This window comes from Neoarius graeffei, chromosome 6 (genome assembly GCF_027579695.1).
Source record: "Neoarius graeffei isolate fNeoGra1 chromosome 6, fNeoGra1.pri, whole genome shotgun sequence".
NCBI classification, from domain to species: Eukaryota; Metazoa; Chordata; class Actinopteri; order Siluriformes; family Ariidae; genus Neoarius; species Neoarius graeffei.
In genome coordinates, this window is record NC_083574.1 from 80,547,832 (window position 1) to 80,574,384 (window position 26,553).

General features: G+C 42.6%; 1 protein-coding gene across 1 annotated transcript; it reads right to left on the bottom strand.

Annotated features, from left to right (window-relative positions):
• Positions 1-5,941: 5,941 nt before the first annotated feature.
• On the bottom strand, positions 5,942-21,402 carry LOC132888332 (sodium- and chloride-dependent GABA transporter 3-like). Its single transcript, XM_060924391.1, has 8 exons — positions 21,290-21,402; positions 18,982-19,067; positions 15,684-15,824; positions 13,100-13,178; positions 12,800-12,932; positions 12,528-12,662; positions 12,030-12,133; positions 5,942-5,972 (listed from the first exon to the last, which is right to left on the bottom strand). The coding sequence occupies exons 1-8, from the start codon at positions 21,400-21,402 to the stop codon at positions 5,942-5,944; spliced, it is 822 nt and encodes a 273-aa protein (XP_060780374.1).
• Positions 21,403-26,553: the final 5,151 nt, after the last annotated feature.

The following is a 26,553-nucleotide window of genomic DNA, read 5'->3' on the forward strand; positions in this document are numbered from 1 at the left end:
AATTGAACAATTTATTCAGAGAAAAACAAATCTCATCTCATCATCTCTAGCCGCTTTATCCTGTTCTACAGGGTCACAGGCAAGCTGGAGCCTATCCCAGCTGACTACGGGCGAAAGGCGGGGTACACCCTGGACAAGTCGCCAGGGCTGACACGTAGACACAGACAACCATTCACACTCACATTTACACCTACGGTCAATTTAGAGTCACCAGTTAACCTAACCTGCATGTCTTTGGACTGTGGGGAAAACCGGAGCACCCGGAGGAAACCCACGCGGACCCAGGGAGAACATGCAAACTCCACACAGAAAGGTCCTCGCCGGCCACGGGGCTCGAACCCGGATCTTCTTGCTGTGAGGCGACAGCACTAACCACTACACCACCGTGCCGCCCCAAAAACAAATCTCTCATCAAGAAATTTTCAACAAAAACATGTCGCTATTATTGGCACTCTTGCAATTAATACTTTGTGCAACCTACCTTTGCCAGTAAAACAGCACTGAGTCTTCTCCTTTTACATTTTAGAAGGTTGGAGAATACATCAGAGATCATTCCTCTACAGAATTTCTCCAGATCATCCAGGGTCCTTGACCCTGTCTTGTGCTCACTCCTCTTCAGCTCAACCCACAGGTTTTCACTGGGGTTCAGGTCAGGGGATTGAGATGGCCATAGCAGAAGCTTGATTCTCCAAACCATTTTTGTGTTGATTTGGACATATGCTTCAGATCATTTTCCTGCTGGAAGATCCAATGATGGCCCAGTTTTAGTTTCCTGGCCGAGGCAGCCAGGCTTTGATTTAAAATGTTCTTGTATTTCATGGAGTCTATGATGCCATGCACCTTAACAAGGTTTCCAGGGCCTTTGGAGGAAATACAGTCCCAAAACATCACTAAACATCCACCATAGTTTACAGTTCGGATAGGGTTCTTTTCATAACAGCCATCCTTCTTTTACTTCAAAACCCATCTTGAGTGTTTATTGTCAAAAATCTCCATCAGGCCATCAGAGTTACATCAGACCACAGAACACGGTTCCAGTCAAAGTTGTCGTGGCGTTTTGCAAACTTCAGGTGCTTACGTTTGTGATTAACTGACAGAAAAATATTTTTTTCTGGCACACCTTCCAAATACAGTGCCTTGCAAAAGTATTCATACCCCTTGAACTTTTTCGCATTTTTCCACCTTACAACCACAAACTTAAAAGTTTTTTATTGAGATTGTATGTGATAGACCAACACAGAGTAGCACATAATTGTGAAGTGAAATGAAAATGATAAATGGTCTTCAAAATTTTAAACAAATAAAAATCTGAAAAATGTGGTGTGCATTAGTATTTAGCCCCCTGTCCTCTGATACCTCTAAATACAATCCAGTGCAATCAATTGCCTTCTGAAGTCATATAATTAGTTAATAGAGTTCTACTGTGTGTAATTTACTCTCAGCATAAATACACTTGTTCTGTGAAGGCCTCAGTGGTTAGAGAACACTGAAGAACAAACAGCATCATGAAGACCAAAGAACTCACCAGACAGGTCAGGGATAAAGTTCTGGAGAAGTTTAAAGCAGGGTTAGTGTTAGGTTCAACCCAGTTAGAAGGTCAATCGGTCAACTTATTTCTCGGGACCCCTACCCTCGTACCACCTGCAGAATTCTGGGATGGAACACCGCAAAAAAACAGAGAACCAGAGATCGGTTTAACTACTGTTTATTCACAGTATTCTCGCCAAAGATGAAAGATTACAAACACCTTTTATAACAAATCATATATGATCTCTCCAAACGGCTATTGTGTCTGTCAAATGTGTGTGTGTGTTTGTATGTGACCTCAGAGAGGGGTGTGTGTGTGTCTATGGGAGGGTGTGAGTGAGTGACATCATTTTGATATCTGTGTCTATGTGCTAGGTCAGCAAATCACATCTTAATTCCATATGTATGTGTGTGTGTGAATGAAACCTTCAATCATAAGCAAAATAATATTTCAGCAATTCAGCAATTTCATTTACACACGTCAAAGCGCGCAAGATGTTTTTACGACAATGTTTTAAACAAAGACTATGTTTGGTCTAACACAGAAGTGTTCTTCTCCACTGGACGAAGGTCAGGCTACACAGGAACAGTTTAAAATCACTGCCATAGTATATGCAATAGTCCAAAATAATAAAGGATCTTAAAAAGCTCTAAAATATAAAGTCTTAACTCTTTGTTCAGCAATAAGGCTACCATTACATCCAACATTAAAGCGTGTGTGGGTCGATCTGACATCAAAACAGACCTTGGCGTCGTTCAGACACATCTCTGATCAAAAATACACATTTCATAAACAAAATGTTCCCAAACAATGTCCAGCCGAGACAGAAGGTCATTTTTAACTGAACCTTAAGTTTAACTGAACCTTAAGTTAATCCTTAATTTTGTCACCATTTTAATAAATTACTGCCTTCTTGGTCAAGAATAATACTTATATAAACCTAACAATCCCCCCCTTTGATAATAGTATCACTATTATCAAATCCTAGGACCATATATTATCACCTCATGATCATATATGTGATTACATCGAGAATTAATCTTGAGTTAATCTTTGCCCTTCTTGACGTATATTGGTGCTCAGAGGGCGGGCATGCCCAATCAGCCCTCGTCCCACCTCACCGGAGCTTAGAGAAACTCAAAACCTCTTAATTCCCAAATACACGCTACTTCCTTCAGAGTAATTTGTTCTAAAACAGTGAGGGAAAAATGAAATTAGAAGGGTACTATAAGGGAATTATAGGGCATATCGACCTATAGTGAGAACAGAGTCCTGTAAGAATACAGAGTTTCAGAGCATGGAGATGTGTAATAATAGTAGAAAACGGCATCAGATGAAAGACATAACACATTCGTGTGGTGTGCGCTTGTGCAGTCCAGTTAGCGAAGTTAGTCCAGAAGATGTTGTCTCGAAGTCCAGCTCGAGCGGGTAACCCTGCTCCGAGCAATGAAGTCCAGAAGGCTCGGGCGGGTAACCCTGCCCCGAGCAAAAGATGAAGTAGTCACGAAGGCTCGGGCGGGTAGCCCTGCCCCGAGCAACAATGAAGTCACGAAACCCGTGATGAGGACTGTCATGGTTGTAGTGAGGATGATTGGTTCCAAATGGGGCGCAAGATCTCTTCCCCTCTTTGTTCACAATGTCTTGAGGATTCTCAGTCGAATCTGTGTAGAGCTCAGAAATAGAGAGACAGAGAGAGAGAACAGAGATTCTCAGGACACAGAGAAAACATTAGTAGCAAACTTGTCATTGTAACACAACTTTGTTATGGAGCCTTCTTCAATCGCGTGGCATGGATCCACTGTGGAAAAAGATCAGTTAAAACAGCAGTAAAAGTAATGGCGACTATGTCTGCAGGCCCACCATATCTAGGTTTTCCCAACTGTCCAAATCATTACTTTAAAAAGTCACACCAGCACTTGTCTCCCACGTGAAAGGGGTGTGTGGTGGAGATAATATTGTATTATTGACCTTGGTACAAATTTTATACAACTTATCTATAAGGGCTGCAGAATACTCATCCATATGCATTTTCAAATCAGAGGTACCCGGAGCCGGAGTTCCCTTCTTCCAGGGGAGAATAATTTCTTGGTGTCACATGAATTTCAGCCAGAATGAATTATGGATTACAGAACCAAACCTGTGTCCTGCATGGCCTTAATTAATTTGTCTTTCAATGTTCGATTAGTATGTTCTACGATACCAGAGGATTGAGGAATGTGAAAACACCAGTTTAGTTTAGAGATACTTACAAAGGTTTTGTGTGACTTTTGAGGTAAAAGGGGTACCCTTGTCTGAGTCTATGGCATTTGAAACCCCATAACTATAATAATATTTATTATTATTGATTTCTTATTATTTTATTGTTATTTTATTGTTCTGCTTTTATTGTTTGTTTTTCTTATTTTACTGTCCAGTGTCCTTAGGTACCTTGAAAGGCACTTATAAATAAAATGTATCATTATTATAACTAGGTATTATTTCTTTTGCCAGAGTATGAGTGAACTACCTTCGCGTTCTCTCGAGAACAGGGAAAAACTTCTACCCATTTACAGAATTTGTCCACAATCAAGATGACAAAAATCAAATGAGAAAGAGCGAGCGTATGTCTCATGCAGAATATCAGGCTGATATTGATTGAACACACAGAATAACCACAGAGGTGTGATAATATTATAAATTATAAAACAAGAACCGTCTGAGGGTTTTGAACAAGAACCACCAACAAAGAGTACATCCCCCATCCCTAGAGGGCTGGAGGAGAGACCAGACCTGATACTAATAGTATGTACGATTTTTAGACAGACAATATCAATGTCATCCCAAGTATCATCCCGAGAATTAAGGAGGCGTGTGAGAGCACGACCTACATTATCAAAAGAGGATGTGACATGAACTTCGAGATTGTTAGTAAAACAGAGAATAAATAGTCATATGTTAATTTAATTATCTATTAAATTACTGATTAATTAATTTAATGGGTCTGTAAATTTTGCAACACCTGTTTAACTTGATGTGACGAGTGCAAGGTCAGTGGGTAAGACAAAACCAATTTTTCCGCATCTAAAACCATCAAAGCACATGCGGAGACAGCCCCTAGACACGCAGGTAAGCCTTGAGCAACAATGTCTAATGTTTTGGATAAAAACGCACAATGATGCATTTCCCCCCCCTCACGCTCCCCAGAGGCCATGCCCCGGTGTCCACAGGCATAGAGGTGGAAGGGCTTGAAGTGAGCAGGTGACCCAGGGGCGGAACAAAGGGTGCTTCTAAGGGAGTGATAAGCGACCACCATAGCGTCAGTCCAGGTCAAAGGATTTTGCAGTGGATCGTGATGAGAGATTGCGGAACGGAGAAGCTTGTCATATAAAGAGCAGTCAGGGATCCATTTTCTGACCCAGCAGGGCGTTTTGTGTCTAGAATGACAGCCTTGAGAAAGTTCAAAACTTCAAAAGTTCAAATACTTAAGTGTCCATACAATATTGCAGCTTGGTTCTGGAAACCTTAAAGCCCTTATGCGCCAGATGTTGGAGCAGGCGCAAGTGTCAGTGTCTTGGCAGATTTCTGGTGACTCAGCAGACACCAGAACACACAGACCACTGAGTCCTGAGGGAGGGAGAAGGTCACAGAGCGCGTTATGAATTACAGCTGAAAAAAAAAAAACAGCAGGAGAGTCAAATGAAACCTTGAGTCCAAACGCTATCTCCTCATGTGCGTGAAAAAAAAGGGCAGAACAGAGATCATTAATGGCAGGAACCTGTAATATTACAGAAGAAACAATCAATTCATTAATCTTACGTAAATCTTGTGTAAAGTGTCTCACCACGCCTTGCTCGAGAAGAGACTGTAGGATGACATCCAGAGAGAGAGGTACTGCTTATTAAATCATATTCTGTGTAGTTTCATGTCAATTTAAGTGCAACAAAATGCGGAAAGGTTCAAGGACAATGAATACTTATACAAGCCAATGTATCATAATCATGATAATTTATGAAGTTTTTTCTTAATGGTTAAACAAAGATAAACCCAAGTCTCCGATTTATAAACAAAAAGTTATTCAAATAAACGTTTGTTAACTCTGTTTCTTGCTGAAAAAAATTATGGTTAACTAAATACATTAAAAGCCTATCCATTCCATATCCTCTGTGGTTTTTAAAGGCAAAAGTATGGAGGTTTAAAACTCAGCAAGCAGTTAATCAGAGCATTTCATATCAATAGTTCGAAATTAGGAGGAACATGTTTAAGCTTAGCCTCATAAGTAGCAATAAGTTTAAAGAAAGAAAAGGAGATAAAAAAAACAGGGCAAATTGAAATGACAAACAATTTCACTGAATGTAATTTGAATAAAATTGAATAGCTGATAAGCACTCTTTGTTGGATTTGATATGTGACAGAGACTCAAAATACATTTTTAATTCAATTAACAGTATTAATGAGAATTGGTTGTCTGTCTTGGACATTTTGACTTTATGTATATGGAATCTACCTAGTAATATAAAGAGATTACTTATTAAATTTATTATTGTGAGAAAGTGCCAAAAATAATGATTTTCTCTGCCCATTGCAGATTTCTGTGGCTGTCCTTGCCTGCTGTTTTTGCATGAGTTGTTTGTTTATATTATAGCTATCTGTAACAGTCTGGGAGCCCTTATCTCAATGTTGACTGAGAAAGAGAGAGAGACTATAGAGACGGAACAATTATTCAAAATATTATATTATAATAGCACGACAATTATTCAAAAAATGTCAAAAATGAAGTAAAAAGCAGGTTAGGTCGCTGTTGAACTAATTGCATGCTTCCCAGACAAGACAAGTCCACATTTTGCTAACGCGTCAGAAACAGGAGTATATAGGATATTTAAAGGTTAGAATTACATATGATTAATAAAAATACCACTACACGATCAGTTTTAAAATGTTTTAGATCAACATTAAACATTAGGTTAAACATTAAACTTTTCGACATTTCCATTCACACGTAAGGTAAATATATTCGATGCCTTCTATTATGCCTTTAAACAGGAAGTGGTATAATACTCAATATTTTAAAAATGATTCCTGATAAATATCTTCAAATCTCATCTCATTCTCATCTCATTATCTCTAGCCGCTTTATCCTGTTCTACAGGGTCGCAGGCAAGCTGGAGCCTATCCCAGCTGACTACGGGCGAAAGGCGGGGTACACCCTGGACAAGTCGCCAGGTCATCACAGGGCTGGCACATAGACACAGACAACCATTCACACTCACATTCACACCTACGGTCAATTTAGAGTCACCAGTTAACCTAACCTGCATGTCTTTGGACTGTGGGGGAAACCGGAGCACCCGGAGGAAACCCACGCGGACAACATGCAAACTCCGCACAGAAAGGCCCTCACTGGCCACGGGGCTCGAACCCGGACCTTCTTGCTGTGAGGCGACAGCGCTAACCACTACACCACCGTGCCGCCATCTTCAAATCTGAAAGTGATATTTGATTTGGCTGAATTAATCAAACTCTAAGCCTTAAATATATTTCTTCTGTTTTTACCATGTCTGTTTAAGTGAATGTTTTAAAAATGTGGTTTTTTTGTTGTATTTGCTTGTACAGTTATTTCCTTATTTAAGGTCTGAACGCATAGAATTACTGCCCAAATCTGATGAGACGAGAGTTTTGCCCTAAAGAGCTTTTTTCTTTTATCCAGTGCGCATGCCCAGTTCACAAGCATCATGGGAACTGGAGTTCTCATAATTTTGAAAACTTCGTATTCATCATTTATAAGATCTAGACATGAAACTGTATTAATAGCTGCACTATTAATTATTAAAACGCATTAATAGTCTTGTAGAGTGCTCGCGGACCACTCGTGACTTTCCTGATAACCTTCCAGTTACAAGTTTCGGACTATCAACACACAATGAATATAAAATAAAATACAGATGATCTACTCACCAAACGCTGAAACTAATTGATTAAGAAGCAGATTTTTCCTCTGATGATGTTAAGGGAAGAGGATCTCTTCTCTTGGATTTCTAACAGTGATGAGATTCACAAACGATTCGGATCTTCTTTGGGACGAAACATAAATGACTCGATCGAGCGAATCGATACAGACGCATCGACTGCATTTGTTGAGTTCATGCACACGTAATGGTTTGAGGAAAGTTCATACTTTAATTTCATGCAGCATGAGAGTGTGATTATTGTTTACAATTTGAAAACAGGAATACAAATAAGGTTTCCGTAGTTTCTGAGTCAAGAATCAAGAGTGAATCAAGTAAATTGATTCACACGCATATGAGTTTGTTCTAAAGAATCGATTCAGTTTTCGTTGAGATTAAAATGCACACCCATGTCAACTTATACAGAATGTCCGTATTTTGTACGGATTTGATTCAATAAACATAGTATACGGGTGTACGAATAAAGTTATACGGATTCTTTTTAACAAAAAAACCTTCAATATTTATTTAGAGCTATAATCAATTCCCACTATGATAAAAGAGCACATAACATTTACACTTTGTGGTTTTTTCGTCAAACATTGAAGCTTTGTATTCATTCTTAAAGTTTATTGAATAAAAAGTACCTGGGATATATCATTGTTAATTATCATTCAAATTTTAGGTAAATCATTTTAATTTGCATCTTATAAGGATTTTATAAAGGAAATAAGGATTTTGGAAGTTTGTTATACATGTTTGATTGACCAAAGGTTTGACATTTATGCACACCAGGAACACAGTTCTGACTGTTCATGTCCATAGTACTGATTTGTTGTTTCATTATTTTGTGCATATCCAGTAATGCCTTATATAAATGCTAAAACAATTAAAGATACATTACACAGCTCCCAGAGATTGCAAATACCTGAATGAGGATAAATAAAAACTGAGCCGGCCAAATTGTCTAGAATCTGTGTAGAATGCTAAACCACATCCAATCCCATGGGTTTTTTCTCGGGGTCCGGGTACCTTAATACAATAATACAATTAATATAATACAATTTTTCCCCCCATGGTGGCACGAAGGAATCAGTCCCGAGATTAATTAGGGTAATTATTATGGGTTTAACATAAAAAGCGCACTCTTCCCGTGGCAGCTCCTTCACTTCATGAGGGTCACCTTCCCGTAAACAAATTACGAGGATAGCCTTCCCATGTTTTTACACGAGGTTTAACCAATCTTCCTGTGGCTCTAAAGAACATCCCGTAAACAAATTCTACGAGGATCACCAAAATAAAAACATCCCGTAAACAAAAGTCTACGAGGATCACACGAGGATTATCATCGTCCCGTGCCTTTACATGAGGATTACCAATAAAATCGTCCCGCAGACAAAATCTACGAGGATTACCAAATAAAAACAACTGGGTTTTTTTTTCTGATACTACCAACCAGGCGGAAGTCCAACCAATCAAACTAATCAATTAAAATAATTTACTCCTTACCTGATTGGGAAGTATCATCCCGGACGAGCCCCCAAATTGTTAGGTTCAATCCAGTTAGAAGGTCAATCGGTCAATTTATTTCTCGGGACCCCCGCCCTCGTACCACCTGCAGAATTCTGGGACGGAACACCGCAAAAAAACAGAGAACCAGAGATCGGTTTAACTACTGTTTATTCACAGTATTCTCGCCAAAGATGAAAGATTACAAACACCTTTTATAACAAATCATAATCTCTCCAAACGGCTATTGTGTCTGTCAAATGTGTGTGTGTGTGTGTGTGTTTGTATGTGACCTCAGAGAGGGGTGTGTGTGTGTGTGTGTGTGTGTGTGTGTTTGTATGTGACCTCAGAGAGGGGTGTGTGTGTGTGTGTGTCTCTATGGGAGGGTGTGAGTGAGTGACATCATTTTGATATCTGTGTCTATGTGCTAGGTCAGCAAATCACATCTTAATTCCATATGTATGTGTGTGTGTGAATGAAACCTTCAATCATAAGCAAAATAATATTTCAGCAATTCAGCAATTTCATTTACGCACGTCAAAGCGCGCGAGATGTTTTTACGACAATGTTTTAAACAAAGACTATGTTTGGTCTAACAAAGAAGTGTTCTTCTCCACTGGACAAAGGTCAGGCTACACAGGAACAGTTTAAAATCACTGCCATAGTATATGCAATAGTCCAAAATAATAAAGGATCTTAAAAAGCTCTAAAATATAAAGTCTTAACTCTTTGTTCAGCAATAAGGCTACCATTACATCCAACATTAAAGCGTGTGTGGGTCGATCTGACATCAAAACAGATCTTGGCGTCGTTCAGACACATCTCTGATCAAAAATACACATTTCATAAACAAAATGTTCCCAAACAATGTCCAGCCGAGACAGAAGGTCATTTTTAACTGAACCTTAAGTTTAACTGAACCTTAAGTTAATCCTTAATTTTGTCACCATTTTAATAAATTACTGCCTTCTTGGTCAAGAATAATACTTATATAAACCTAACAGTTAGGTTATAAAAAAAATCCCAAGCTCTGAACATCTCAAGAAGCACTGTTCAATCCATCATTCAAAAATGGAGAAAGTATGGCACAACTGCAAACCTACCAAGACATGGCCGTCCACCTAAACTGACAGAGCAAGAGGCCCATGATCACTCTGTAGGAGCTGCAGAAATCCACAGCTCAGGTGGGAGAATCTGTGCACAGGACAACTATAAGTCGTACACTCCACAAATCTGGCCTTTTTGGAAGAGTGGCAAGCAGAAAGCCATTGTTGAAAGACAGGCATAAGAAGTCCCATTTGCAGTTTGCCAGAAGCCATGTAGGGGACACAGCAAACATGTGGAAGAAGGTGCTTTGGTCAGATGAGACAAAAGTTGAACTTTTTGGTCTAAATGCAAAGCGCTATGTGTGGCGGAAAACTAACACTGCTCATCACCCTGCACGCACCATCCCCACTGTGAAACATGATGGTGGCAGCATCATGTTATGGGGATGCTTTTCTTCAGCAGGGACAGGGAAGTTGGTCAGAGTTGATGGGAAGAGGGATGGAGCTAAATACAGGGCAATCCTGGAAGAAAACCTGTTGGAGGCTGCAAAAGACTTGAGACTGGGAAGGAGATTCACCTTCCAGCAAGACAATGACCCTAAACATACAGCCAGAGCTACAATGGAATGGTTTAGATCAAAGAATATTCATGTGTTAGAATGGCCCAGTCAAAGTCCAGACCTAAATCCCATTGAGCATCTGTGGCAAGACTTGAAAATTGCTGTTCACAGACGCTCTCCATCCAATCTGTCTGAGCTTGAGCTATTTTGCAAAGAAGAATGGGCAAAAATTTCAGTGTCTAGATGTGCAAAGCTGGTAGAGACATACCACAAAAGACTTGTAGCTGTAATTGCAGCAAAAGGTGGCTCTACAAAGTATTGACGCAGGGGGGCTGAATACTAATGCACATCACATTTTTCAGATTTTTATTTGTTTAAAATTTAAACCAAAGACCATTTATGTGCTACTCTGTGTTGGTCTATCACATAAAATCTCAATAAAAAACTTTTAAGTTCATGGTTGTAAGGTGGAAAAATGTGAAAAAGTTCAAGGGGTATGAATACTTTTGCAAGGCACTGTAATCTGTTGGCATGGAGGTGGCATCTGATGGTGGTTTTGGAAACTTGGAAACCCCAAGATTTTACTTTTTCATGTAATTCACCAAAAGTGATCCTTGGGTATGTATGTATGTATGTATGTATGTATGTATGTATGTATGTATTTATTTATGCCTCTCTTACCCTCCTCCTCACTGTACATAGGGGCAAAATAAACTTAGGTCCTCTTCAAGGCGAGTTTTTAACAGTTCTATTTGGTGTCCACTTTTGTATTGCCCCAAAAGTAGAAATGGACATTTTCAGGTGAGTAGCTTTTTTTTTTTTTTAATATCCATTCCCTGCCTTATGAAGGTCAACACACTTCTCCCTCATTTGGTTTGTGTGTCTTTCCCCTACTGATGGATGACTAAGGGAAATAGGCCTCTGTGTCACCTCATATTTGTGTCCCAGTTAATCAGGAAGTCATGGATTACAGCTTGAAAGTTCCTACACACTCCAATCAACTCAAAAATTTACATTTTCAATGGGAAATATGCTTTAGTTACATTGTGTTCACTATAATTTCTTGGGGTGCCAATAATAGTGGCATGTGTTGTTGGTTAAAACAATTTTCTTGATGAGGGATTTGTTTTTCTCTGAATACATTTATTTCAATTCAAGGTTGGATTTTTTGCATTTTTTTCAGTGCAAAATGAAGCGACTTCACGAAAAGGTGGATTTTTTTCTTGACCCTTTTTACTGATCTTTACAAGGGGTCCCAATAATTATGGAGACCACTGTAGGTTTCAGTATTTATACCCACTGACCTAATTATCACCATTATTGAATGTGTTGCAAATTAATTCATGTTAATTTATGGTGCCTTATATTTAGTCGTGTAAAAGCTATTTTAGTTTAGTGCAAAACATTATCATCATCATATAGCTGGATGGGAGAGAAATGTTGTTTGACAAAATGTTCAGGTCACCTGTAGCAGTTGTTGCTGCTTTGGTTGAAGCTGCCTTGCACAGTCAATATTCCCACACCTGTACTATAAGAGTAGATAATTTGACTGGCTGCCTCCATCCATACCTGCACACCCACACACAGAAAAATTTATAAAGGTTGTGAGTAACACACTACACTTACTTTGTTACCTGATTTTTGTTTATATGCCAAGAATTCTTAAACCATTTCCTTCAAAATATGCCAATAATAAAGTTATATTTTGAATAACAGTTATCCACTATAAATTTGCTTGTCAAATTTTGCTGAAGACTAACTTCTAAACGTAAAAGTGTACAGAATGTTTCTTTAGACAGAAAATACTTTGTTTTTTATACAGAGAAAACATAAGACAAACAAAAAAATCCCATTATAAGGGGGAGGGGGGCAATGTATTTTAATCATCATTGGTCTTTCAAAATAACCCCATAGAAATAGTCAATGAAAGTGTTAGCCCTGTGTCTGTGTGTGTTTACAGCACCTGAGGCTCCAACAGTCGCTGGAAGTCAGGATAGAGGTAGAAAATAACACCCTGCATGGCTCCAGGGAGAGTCAGTCCACGAATCAGCAACACCAGCAACATTACATAGGGGAATGTGGCTGTGAAATACACCACCTCAGAACAGTGGACGGAAAACACATTAAGTAATGTCATGTAAAATGAGTTCCAATGTTGAATTTAAGTGTTTATGACTTAATCATTCCTAGTGACTAATATGGAAAGCCAATTATGGAACCCAAGCACACATTCACCTTCCCAGTGGACTTGACTCCTTTCCATACAGAGAAATAGCATATGATCCACATTGCAATTAGACACAGGAGAATCTCCCAGTTGATGTTACCTACTTCATCAATACCTTTGGAGATAGAAAGCACTCTTCGCCTGTACAGTAATATCACGGAAATAAGTGATAGCATAATATTCTCTGTAACTTATGTGTAACTCCGTATGGATTTACTACATAGTCCATCTTGGTTAACACTAAATTTTTGTAACTACTGAAATGTTGATTAAAAGCTTTTCTACATTTGCATGTATATGACACTTACTCCCAAAACTCAGTGGCTGCTGATGTGGAGTTGACCCGTCTGGTCCAGTTGGCATTATTTACAAGAGCAATACAGCTGTCTGAGGAAGAAGAAAAGGGAATATAGACAGTTTGGCACTAATTATCTCATTAAATGCATGTACTGGATGCTCCATCAGTGTTTTTGTTTACAGTTATATATTTGGAATGTTGCCTTTAACAGATATTAAGATATACATACATTTTGTAAACTGTAGCAGGTTATACTCTAATAAGTTACCCAGCAGAGGAGGATAATGGGGTGTGGGGAGACATAACCTCGAGGATGTCAGAGTGGGGGAGATTTTGAAGGGATGGATGGATGGATGGATGGATGGATGGATATTAAAGTATTGGAACAGCAAAGCCAATTCATTTGGGTTTGAGATAATTAGATGAATATGAGACAAAATTATTTTTTTGATTTAATTTTCTTATTTGCCATCTTGATCTTATAACTTAGACCATGATACATTTGTTTTTAATTGAGCAAAAGTATCTGAACAGATCGCCTTGAATTAAAATAAAGTCTCATCTCATTATCTCTAGCCACTTTGAATGACATTATTTCCACATTCACTGAATATGAGCAATCATGATTGGCTACTCTACTACTAGGCTATCAGCTCGTATATTGCAAGTCGAGAAAAACAAAATGAGAGAATGTTTTGCTGGACCAACCAAGGATGAAATAAAAACTCTACTTGAAAAAAAAGTAAAAAAAAAATATGGAATGAAAGTATTTGATGGTAAGAACGTATTTTTATTTTTCAAGAATTATTTTAGCATTTTTCACAAATTCCTTCTGTCATTTTGCTGGTTTGTTTCCATTCCTCATCTTTAAGCATTAAAATTTGTTGAAATTATTTAGACTGGTTCAAAAGCTCAAAGAAGTTTGAAAATTACATCACTGAAATGTCCAAGGAAGAATTAAATAAATGTCTAAAGCTATTCTATACCTCAGCATGACAGCAAGATGGTACTTTCTACAAAAAAAAAAACTAAAGTCAATTTGTGTAGCCATTGATAGGTTTTTAAGAAGTCCGTCGAAGTGGAAATTATTTTGCTGGACGTTTTGTATAAAGATTTTATTTATCAAATTTGCAAAAAATAAAAACAAAAATGCTCTGTTTCTCAAAATCCAGTGAATGTGGATATAATAAAACAATTATTCCACTCAATCTCGTTGTACATGACTTATAGCCATCAGCTCATGTATGACTCGATTTCGTGGAATAATCATTAACTATCCATTGCTTGTAATAACTGTATCATACCAATGACCGACTGACATCACCAAACTACATTCTTCTGTTGTGATGTTTTTCCAGGTTTGTACCATAGCTTCTTTCAGTTATTGTTTTTTTGTTTTGGAAGGGTCTAGCGTAAATAAACAAATTTCATCTACCAGAAAATGTGAATTAATTCATATGGAAGAAAATGTTGTCCTGCATCGGGTAGCAGTCAAACGAGAACATGTGCTGGGAACACTGGGTGCAAGGCAATCACTGGACATCACATATACATCCATTTACACCAGTGCACACTTTAGAAGAAGAAACCTTTATTTGTCACATGCACACTTCAAGCACAGTGAAATTCATCCTCTGCATTTAACCCATCTGAAGCAGTGAACACACGCACACACACCCAGAGCAGTGGGCAGCCACATTAGAGCGCCCACGGAGCAGTCAGGGGTTAAGTACCTTGCTCAAGGGCACTTCAGCCCAAGGCCACCCCACGTTAACCTAAATGCATGTCTTTGGACTGTGGGGGAAACCAGAGCACACCCACACAGACACAGGGAGAACATGCAAACTCCACACAGAAAGGCCCTCACCAGACACTGGGTTCGAACCCAGAACCTTCTTGCTGTGAGGCGACTGTGCTAACCACTACACCACCATGCCGTCCACAATAGAGTAGTTAATCCACTTACTAAAACTTTTTTGGACAGGAGAAGAAATCGGAAGTGAAAAAATAAAACGCAGACACAGGAAGTAGAACAACACAGATGGAATCCCAAGTTCAGGTTTGAACCTCAATGTGCCACCCAAGCCATATTTTTCTGAAATATACAGAATTTCTCTAGGTGGGATTTCCCTAACTAGTCCTCAAATGAGCGTCAGGTGTTGAAAGCAGAAAAAGCTCTTTAAGAAAATAGGAAAACAAGTAAATGTAACATTGCTTATTGTGGCAGCGGGGGCGTGGTCAAGCGCCGGTCTGTGACAGGAGGGCGGAGTCAGGGAAGGTAAGTGGCAGAATCACTTCACCTGAGAGCAATTAACCTGTGTTTGTGTGTCTTCCCAGTGACCGCGCCCTATATGAGGAGGGAGAGTGAGAGCGGAGGTAGCTCATCCCTGAACCAGACACTGGTTGTGTGTGTCTGTTTGGATGAATGAATTATTGTTTAAACTGAAAAGTCTAGCAATAAACGCTATTTTGGAACCTGATCCCTGTTCTGCCGTCCTCTGTGCTCCACCCACACATAGGGAGTCCTACACTTATATAGCAAGGCTAGATGATCTGTTTAATCAATTTAAGGCACTCTTGTTCCCATTTCATACTTGTGTTCCAGATGTTGTCACAGCTGGCCCAGGGAAGCTGAGACTTGAAGGATGAGACCAAATAGAGCAATGCCCAGGCCAGGATTATGATGTAACACATGCAGCCATACATTTGAATCACTTGGCCTGCATAGCCAACACCTGAAAGAGGACATAGAGCCAGTAAGTAATAGACCACAGGGAATAAAGTTCCTAACGTTGCATAGGACAAGTACACTGTGTGGCCTAAAGTATGTGAACACCTGAAATTTAAACCCATATATGAGCCTTCCGTCAACTGTGGCACCAGAGTTTGAAACATACAATTGTTTGGAACATCTTTATATGCAATTACATTACATTTTCCCTTCAATGGAACTAAGAGGCCCAACCCTGTTCCAGTATGACCATCCCCCTGGGCACAAAGCTAGCTCCATAAAGTTAAGGTTCACCAAGTTTGGTGTGGATGAACTCGAGTGGCCTGCGCAGAGCCTGGAACTCAACCCCACTGAACCCCATTGGAATGAACTAGAACTTTGTGTGTGTGTGTGTGTTTTTCAGGGTCTCAGAATCCATCGTAATATCTTTATCTTTGTTACAATTTAAATGTTATAAGAGAGGATTTTGTTATGAGAAACCAGAGAGTGAGTGAAGGGTTTTTGTTTTCTTTTTTTGGGGAGGGGGGGTATTCAGAGAGTGCGTCTTGGACAAACAGGTGTACATACATGAAACTTCTTAAATAAAATCTTCCTCTGTGTATGTGCCTGCTTGCAATCTTTATTAAATGAGAAAACGAAATTTACTTCAAAATCTAACACAACTTATCTCAAGAATTTTGCTCTAGCTTTCACTGCCATGAATCCTCTCCCCATTAAAATAGCAGTTAGCGAAGATTTTGTGAAAGAATAAAATCTATATTTAAGCTGAAGACAGAGCTAGCTTTAAGGTAACATGACTTGAGTAACCCAATTAATTAAAAATCACCCACTGAAATCCCTCACCTGAGTTACTATCATTCCACCAATTTCCAGGAGGTTGTAATCAGGGTTGTTCAATCTTATCCGCAAAGTGCCGGTGTATTACACTGTGAGTAGTAAGAAAGTACTGACTAGTTTCTAATTAGCTGGCATTAGCAGTGTTGTTCACATCATCTCTGAGAAGCAATGAGGATGTTCACAGGTGTTTAGTGATTTACATATTGAAGAGATTGTAATATAAAATATGATATTTTATGTACAACATAAATGCCTGGTGTTAGCAGTGTTGTTTACATTGTCTCTGAGAAATAGAGAGGCTGTTCAGAGGCAGCCAGTGACCAACATAACTGCAGGCTTTTTATTTTTAGTGTTTTTATGATTCACATGGTGAAGTGATTAAAATAATATTTTATGTTCAACAGTATACAGTAAAATGAAAACGACATGGCAAATTGATATCATTCTCAGATGACGGGCAGGGTGCTGTTCAGCTAAATCAAATAGCTCATGCATTAAAAAAAAAAACCTGATACTGAATATGTGTGGAGCAGATCAGTCTACACATACTGCGTTGAATGTTGTGCACAAATTCCCAGACTGTTAATTTTAAATCTACACAAAACTATGTGTAAAAAAGCTGAATTCTTCCAGTGCAATTTTATTTAATATTGACAAATTTATACATGCATCTTTTTTCAACCCATCTGGATTACTCTAAGCCACCTCTTCACTGGTTTACCAAAAAGCTTTATCACTAGTTTCTAGAGAGTGAAAAATGCTGCTGCATTAATCTTGGTGTACAAGAATGCAAGGTCACTATATATCTGTAAACAACTACATTGTCTAGCACTGACTTAGAATTGATTTTAAGATGTGTAGTGATATTTAAATTCCTTTTGTCTTGCTTCCACTGTACCTCGTGAATTAATTGTTCCAATGTCCCAGATCAATTACTGTAACAAATATCCTGGCCATACCCACTATCCTGCAAAAGGGTAATGAGGCAGCCTTTTGTTTATGGCCCCAAACTTTGCAATTCCCTCTGTGATTACCCAAGAGCTGTCAATCATCCGGAAACATTTAAAAGGAGACTAAAGACATCCATTTGTCAGCAGTTGAACCCAGTTACATTCCACATCAATGCATGCATAAACTAACACAACCCATCCACCCATCATCTATACCACTTATTTGTCACAAGCGGACCTTGAATACAGATCCATGTTTATTCAGTTTATGAACACAACACACCATTGTCACTTATCCTTAGCCAGTGGGCAGATATGTTGCCAGCATGTGATAGCCCCTTCTTGTGTGTATTGTCCCATAGCAGTTTCCAGAAGGAATAGGGGCAAACCACAAGTCACAGCAAACACAAAGTAGGGCACCAAAAACACCCCTAATAACATGCAAACAATGCCAACCTCCAAATTAGTAACAAAATACAAAAAGAGTTTTACTTGGTTTCTGCAAATAGAGAAACACAGCAGCCAGTTGTTAAAGACAAAATACTTGTAAATACTATGTAATGGAAACTTCTAATAAACACTTCAGAACACTTAGCAGTTGTCTTTTCAGTTATTTATTATAGTAGATCATATAAAACAGAAATATAAAATAGGAAAGGAAAGAGGAAGAAGAGAGAAGAAGACACCACTTCAATGATGCCGAGAGTATGCGCACTCTGAGTTGTGTTTTAGTGGCTGTTATCTATTATACTCTAAAGCTTACTGATTGCCTCTTCATGTGATTGGGTCAAGATTTTCTATGAAGCTTTGTTAAAGCGTGCACCTGGCATGCTCTGGTATGTGCAGGCGGATGCATAGTTAGGGAGAACTCAGGCACCCTGCTTATTACCACCAAGGCCACAGAAAGGCGATTACAACATTGGAAAAACATCTTTCTCAGTACACTAGGCCACTTGAGCTCAACACACAGAAACACAAAGAACAGGAATGTTCATCCACTAAATTTCCCTCACTAAAATACGGTTCCTGTACTTCAGGGTTTCATGAACTTAAGTCAGGGAAAACACATTAACCATGAACCAACAATTCATGCAAACACACAATATACAAAGAGACAACATTGTCAGGACAAACAGACAAGGACCCAAGAGTGCAAGTTTAAATGTTGAATTTATTGATAGCAGGGGAAAGGGAGTTGGGAGGATGTGTGTGTGAAGTTCAGTGGCAGGAAGACTGAGAGGCAGGGATGGCTGGTGGGAGCGTGGTGGTGACATCTGAGGTCTCCCATCCAAGTACTAACCAGGCCTGACCCTGCTTAGTTTCTGACATCAGACGGGATCAGGCGTTGTCAGAGTAGTTTGGCTGCAAGCTGACAGCCCTTGGTGTTCAGGCGGTCTCCCAGCGAGCAGGCTCTCAGCAGGCAGACAGGACAGCATGACAGACAGGAGTTTGGGAACAGGCTGAAACACAGAGAGTCACAGGTCAGGTAGCGAGAATGGAGACAGAAATGCAGGGTCAGGTTACCAGGGCTGAAGAGTTGATGGAGTCGATGCCTTGAAAGACAATCTGACACTGAAGCTTGGGAGGACTGCAGTTTAAATACACACAGGGAAGGGAGCAGGTGATAGGCAACAGCCAATGACAGCCACTGAAAGTCAAATGAGAGTTAATGATGGTAATTGACAGCAGGTGAGCCTGATGGGGAAGGAGCATGCGGGCGTGGCAGGTAATACTGAGTGGAGAGGAGTGGAATGTAAACTGATGAGAGGAAACCACAGGTAGGACCATGACAGAACCCCCCCTCAAGGGACGGCTCCAGAAGTCCCTAGACACAGATCCACCAAGATGGGCGGTTGGAGGGGGAATACCGGTGGAGGGTCAGAATTCCTCTGACCGGTCAGTGTCCATAGCCTCCGCACCATCTTCACTGTCGGAAGACTCATCATCCAAGGGCCCCTGCCCAGGATTCGGTTCAGTGTCAGACTCGGGCACTGGAGCAGGGGCAGGGTCCGGAAGTGGATCCGCCCGGTGAGAACCCCTACATCAACCCTGTCGGATGGAGGACTGGTCAGGGTGTAGGCGATGGAAGTCGGCGATGAGGGCCAGATCCAAAATCCTTCCAGCGGGGACCCATGCCCTCTCCTCAGGACCATAACCCTCCCAGTCTACCAAGTATTGGATGCCCCTACCCCTCCGTCGAGAGCGGAGCAGTCGCTGGACCGTGTAGACAGGTCCACCATCAATGAAGCGTGGGGGAGGGGGCGGCAGTGTTACCGGGACCAGGGGGCTCTCGTGCACCGGTTTGAGTTTGGAGACGTGGAAGGTGGGATGTATCTTCATGGTCTTGGGCAGCAGCAGCCAAACTGCCGTTGGACTGATGACCTTCTGTATGGGAAAGGGTCCGATGTAGCGAGGCGCCAATTTGCATGACTCCACCCGCAGTGGTAGGTCTTGAGCAGACAACCATACCTTCTGCCTGACATGGTAAACAGGTGCAGGGGTCCTCCGCCGGTTAGCCCCAATAGCATAGCTGGTACTGGACTTCAGGAGTGCGGTGTGGGCCTGGGCCCACATGCGGCAGCAGCGGCGGACATAGGCGAGAGCAGACGGGCGGGTGGCATCTCCCTACTGGCTGGCAAACAGAGGTGGTTGATAACCATACACACACTGGAAGGGGGAGAGTCTGGTGGCAGAACTGGTGAGGGAGTTGTGGGCATATTCCACCCAGAGCAGATGCTGAGCCCAGGCGTGGGGGTTGCGTGAAGCCACACACCTAAGTGCCTTCTCCAGTTCTTGGTTCATGCGCTCTGTTTGGCCATTAGACTGTGGGTGAAACCCAGATGACAGACTGGCAGTGGCCCCGAGGAGGTGGCAGAATTCTTTCCAGAAACTGGCGGAGAACTGCGGTCCCCGGTCAGACACGATATCCCTGGGCAGGCCGTGGACTCAAAAGACGTGTTCTAAGACGACCCGGGCAGTCTCCTTCGCAGTTGGCAGTTTTGGGAGAGGCACGAAGTGGGTCATCTTACTGAAGCAGTCCACAATGGTGAGGATGACCATATTACCTTCTGACGGAGGAAGACCAGTAACAAAATCCAGGGAGACATGGGACCAGGGATGCATGGGTACTGGCAGGGGATGGAGTAACCCGGCTGGGGGCTGACTGGGGGATTTGTGCTGGTTGCAAGTGGGGCAGGCTCTCACAAAATCCTGGATGTCCTTCCTCATCAAAGGCCACCAGAACCACTGAGACAGCAGATGGAGGGTGCGTGTGACCCCGGGGTGACAGGCCAGGTGGGAGTCATGTCCCCATTGAATGACCTGAGACCTCAGACTGGCTGGGACATAGAGACGGTTGGAGGGGCAAGCGCTGGGGCTTGGCTGGTCCCTGATGGCTTCTCGAACCTGCTCCTCAATGTCCAAGGTTAGGGCAGCAATGACACAGGGGCTTGGGAGGATGGGTGTTGATTCCTTCCTGGATGCCTCATCCTTCTGAAACATCCAGGAGAGTGCATCGGGCTTGATGTTGCAGGAGCCAGGACAGTAGGAAAGGACAAAGTTGAATCAGGTGAAGAATAATGACCACCGGCGCTGGCGGAAGTTTAGCCTCCTGGCTGTCCGGATATACTCCAGGTTTTTGTGGTCAGTCCAGACCACAAATGGAACCTTAGACCCCTCCAACCAGTGGCGCCACTCCTCGAGGGCGAGCTTGACAGCCAGTAGCTCGCGGTTGCTGATGTCGTAGTTGCTTTCTGCTGGGGTCAGTCTTCGGGAGTAGAAGGCACAGGGGTGCATCTTGCCATCCTCTGCTGCTCGCTGGGAAAGCACAGCCCCGACTCCCACATCCGAAGCATCTACCTCCACCACAAACTGCCGCTCGGCGTCAGGCATCCGGAGGATGGGAGCTGAAGTGAAATGGGCCTTGAGGGTTTCGAAGGCTTTGTCAGCTGCTGCAGTCCATTGGAAAGGCTGTTTGATGCTGGTCAGTGCGGTGAGTGGGGCTGCCACGGTGCTGTAGCCCCGGATGAATCTTCTATAAAAGTTGGCAAACCCCAGGAACTGCTGCAGTTTCTTACGGCTCTCTGGAACCGGCCACAACGTCACTGCCGACACCTTTGCAGGGTCCATTTGAATGCTGCCCTCGGTCACCACATATCCCAGGAACGAGACAGACTGAGCGTGGAACTCGCACTTCTCTGCTTTCACAAACAGCGAGTTTTCAAGCAGGTGGCGCAGGACCAACTGGACATGGTGGGTGTGTTCAGACAGGGTTTTTGAGAAGATCAAAATATCGTCCAAATAAACAAAAACAAACTTATTGAGCATGTCTCTGAGGATGTCATTTACCAGTGCCTGGAACACTGCTGGGGCATTGATGAGACCGAATGGCATGACAAGATATTCATAATGTCCCGTCGGGGTGTTGAATGCAGTCTTCCACTCGTCGCCTTCTCTCACTCGCACCAGATTGTAAGCGTTCCGAAGATCTAGCTTGGTGAACACTGTGGCCCCTTGCAGCAGTTCAAAGGCGGAGGAGAGTAGTGGCAGAGGGTAGCTGTTCTTAACCGTAATGTCGTTCAAGCCCCGGTAATCTATGCATGGGCGAAGAGAACCATCCTTCTTTCCAACGAAGAAGAATCCAGCTCCGGCAGGAGAGGACGACGGACGGATTATGCCAGCAGCCAGAGAGTCGTTTATGTAGTCCTCCATGGCCTTTCTTTCCGGGGCTGATAGGGAGTAGAGACGGCCCTTCGGGGGTGCGGTGCCTGGCAGGAGGTCGATGGCGCAGTTGTATGGTCGGTGTGGGGGCAAAGACGTGGCCTTGGACTTGTTGAACACCTCTCTCAGGTTGTGATAGCAGACAGGAACCTTGGATATGTCAGGGGCAGAGCTGGTGGTCTCCTGGTTGGTTGGCAGGACGGCTCCCTTTAAGCAGGTCTGATGGCAGCCCCTTCCCCACTATCGTATTGTGCCAGTCTCCCAGTCAAGTTGGGGGATGTGTTGACGGAGCCACGGGTAGCCTAGGATGAGTGGTTGGCTAGATGAGTGTAGGAGGTGGAACTGGATGGACTCCTGGTGGTTTCCTGACAGCAGCATAGTCACGGGGGCTGTGATGTGTGTCACTGTGCCGAGACGATGTCCACCCAGTGCTCGTACAGGAACGGGTGGAGTGAGATAGTGACGGCCCACACCCAGCTGCCGTGCGAACTCTGTATCCATGATGTTTGCTTCGGCTCCAGAGTCCACCAGGGCGGCCAGGGCACAAGTGGTGTCGGGAAACTGAAGGCGGAGCTGAAGCAGGAGTTTTCGGATGGAGGGAGACTGGATATATGTCGAGCTCACCCGGATCTCCCCTACGCCTGGTGAGCTCTGGCTTTTGCCGGGCAGGTGGTGACACGGTGACCTTCCCCACCGCAGTAGAGGCACAGGTTTGAGGTTAGGCGGCGCTGCCGCTCTTCAGGGGTGAGGGAGGCGCAGTCAATCTCCATGGGCTCAGGCTGATTATGTTGGCTTTGGGGCGTGACAGGCGGGAACTGGGCAGCGGAAGACTCACCCAGAGTGCGGGTGGCAGGTTGACTCGGACGCCCCTTCTCTCGTTTGCAGATCTGGATACGGTGATCAATGCATACGGCAAGGGCAATGGCCTCATCGAGTGTCGGGGGTTGCTCATGGGAGACGAGCTCGTCTTTGACGTAGTCCACCAAACTGTGGAGGAAGGCGTCCACTAGTGCCGCCATGTTCCACGAACTGCGCCTCACCAGGGTACGAAAGTCGATGGAGTAGTCCGCCACCGTCCAGTTGCCCTGACGGATTGAAGCAGGGGTTGGACAACCGCATGCTTAAAACACGCAGGAACACCACCAGATGACAGACATGAATTAATAATTACCTGTATGGAGGAACCAACTACATCAAAAGCTTCTTTAGTAATATAAGAGGGGACAGCATCACCAGGAGAGGAGGTTGGTTTCATGCGTAGGACTAGATTCTTCAACTCTGCAAGGAGAATATTATGAAATTGACTGAAACTAGATATAGGGCCAGGGGAGACATAAAGGGGGGTTGGCGGTGGGAGGGGGAACTGAGCTCTGATATTCTTAATCTTGTCAATGAAAAATTCCAAGAATTTCTCACAAGCATCAGTATTGGTAACAGGAGCTGGTAAGAGTGCTGGGTTTATGATTCAGTTTATAGTGTTAAACAGAATTTTAGGTCTGTTAGAGTGCTGATTAATAATATCAGAGAAATACTTAGCTCTGGCAGCTTTAGCAGCTGCCTGAAAGGATTTTAATGAAGATTTAAAGATTTCGAAGGAAATAGTGAGATCATCTTTCCTCCATTTTCTTTCAGCTCTCCGGCAGGCCCGCCTAAGAGAGCAGGTAGCTTCATCTAATCTGACCTGAGATTTGAAATGTGGTCGTCTATAACTAAGAGGAGCCACTAAATTGAGAATAGATGTGCAGGAGGAATGAAAAAAAGCAACCAGTTCATCTGGGCAAGATGAGGCAGATGCAGCTGTAGACAAAGTAGTAGCAACAGCCTTACTGAGAAAACAGTCTGAGAACTGAGCTGTAGTGAGTGAGTTTATGCGTTTAGAGTAGTGACCAAGAGCTCTGACGGTCTGCACAGGATTGGGAAGGATTGTATTGAATAGGATAGGTGTGTGGTCAGAAAAAGTAGCCTCCTCAATAATAATGTTATCTACAGTGAAACCATATGACAAAATGAGGTCAAGGGTGTGACCCAGTGTATGGGTGGGTTGATCTATGTGTTGAGTGAAACCAAAAGAGTCCAATACATCACAGAATTCCCTTACTAAGGGTTTGTCTGGGCAGCAAACATGAATATTAAAATCACCCAATATTAATAACCGGTCATACACTGACACATAATAAGAAAGAAAGCCTGAGAATTCAGCAATAAAATCTTTATCTGGCTTTGGGGGTCTGTATATCAATACACACACCAATGGATTAGTTTTAGATTCCACTATTATGCACTGAAGTTCAAAAGTAGAATATGTCTCTACAGGAAGTGCCTGTATTTTGAAAACATTTTTGTAAACAAGAGCTACTCTGCTTCCTCTTCCAATGTGCCTTGGAGTGCTAATAAAGGAACAGTTCATCGGGCACAGTTCACCAAAGGCAGAAGATTCACCAACTCCAGCAGTGATCCGGGTCTCAGTTAGGAACAGTAAGTCCAGATCATGACGGGAGAAAAAGTCATTCAGTATAAAAGTTTTGTTCACCACCGACCTGCTGTTGACTAACGCCATCCTAGCCACAGAATGAGCCACGCCCTGAAGACAACGAGAGTATTCCAATTTACGAATGTTCCGGGGATTTACCCCACCACTGCGGATGCGTGGCCTCGGTCGAGCAGAGCTGTCGAGCATAGAATGTGGCCTCGATCGAACTGGGCTGTCGGGCGTCAGGGTAGTCAGTGGAGCAATGGAGACATGGCAAGAGTAATTCCGGTCCCACAAATGCTGGGTCAGGAAAAGATCATCCCACCCCGTGTGTCCTGGTTGTGAGAGGGCGGAACTCGCCCAGCTCCTGATCTTCACCCGAAAACCTCCCCGTTTGCCCTGGAGCTTGCAACGCTTCTTGCGGTGGACGTTGCAACAGGGAAGCCGGCGAATGCACTCTGTGGGAAGGTGAGCAAATGTATGATGATGCAAATTGTGAGCGGCAGGACTACTACCGATGAAAAGTTCTAGGGAGTCCTTAATATGTAGCAATGTCTGGCGATCATAAATCCGAAAAGCAGTGGAGTATTTCCAGTGCAGCAGGGAGAGGTACAGGTACAGACAAAATAACAATCGGACAGGTAAGAGCTCATGGAGCAGACGGCAGGCCGACAAACACACTGGCGCCATCTTGTCTCCTGTTGAGCTCTGGAAGAATGTGCAATATAATGTGCAATACCTCTCCTGCTGGACTTTTTTTATATTTTATTTTTTTATATTTGCATATGTTCATACTTAATTTATCTAGAAGTTTTCTTTATTTTCTATTCTCTGTTTATCCTGTTTATTATCTGTTTATCCATCCTGCTGGAATTTTAATTTCCCTGAGGGAACCCTCCCAAAGGGATCAGTAACGTTCTATCGATCTAGACATATCAAAAGATACTTAGGCAGAGACAGATGAACAAAATTTTTTTTGTGGGGGGGGGGATGGGTGTTGTTTTAAATTACTCAGAAATAGGTTGAATTATAGACTTGTGACTTCCCACATGACATCACACAATGGCTAATTTATGTATGGCTGCTGAGACTTTGGGTAGACATTGTGTTTGGACCCCTAACTACAATTGATCATTGCGTTTGTAACAGAGGTGGTCTCTCCCCTCCCTCTCTATCTCTGCCTTGTATTGTGTTAGACAGATGGATGCCACAACAGACCTGGATTTTGGTGTTTTACAGTATTGCTCTTTCTGGGATATAGAAAAAAAAGAAAACAATTTAGGCACAGAGCAAGCCAGGCACATCACAGCTCCTGCCAAACAACCCAGGTAAACCACACTTAAAATAAGGTACATTTATGGCCCTTTTCCACTACCCTTTTTCAGCTCACTTCAGCTCGCTTCAGCTCACTTCAGCCCGACACGGCTCGCATTTCGACTACCAAAAACCAGCACGACTCAGCTCGCTTCAGCCCTGCTTAGCCCCTAAAACTCGCACTGTTTTGGAGTGGGGCTGAAGTGAGCCAAAGCGAGCCGACTGAGGCTGGGGGCGTGAGCAGACACTCCCCTGTGCACTGATTGGTGAGGAGGAGTGTCCTCACATGCCCACACACGCCCCGCGAGCGCGCTGGGATCTGTAAACACCGCAAACCCGGAAGGAGAAGAATTACGAATTACGAGAATTTCTGAAGCCTTATGCGCCTCGCCTCATCTATACGCTCTTGCCAGTATCTGTTGGCGTTGTCGGTGACAACAAGC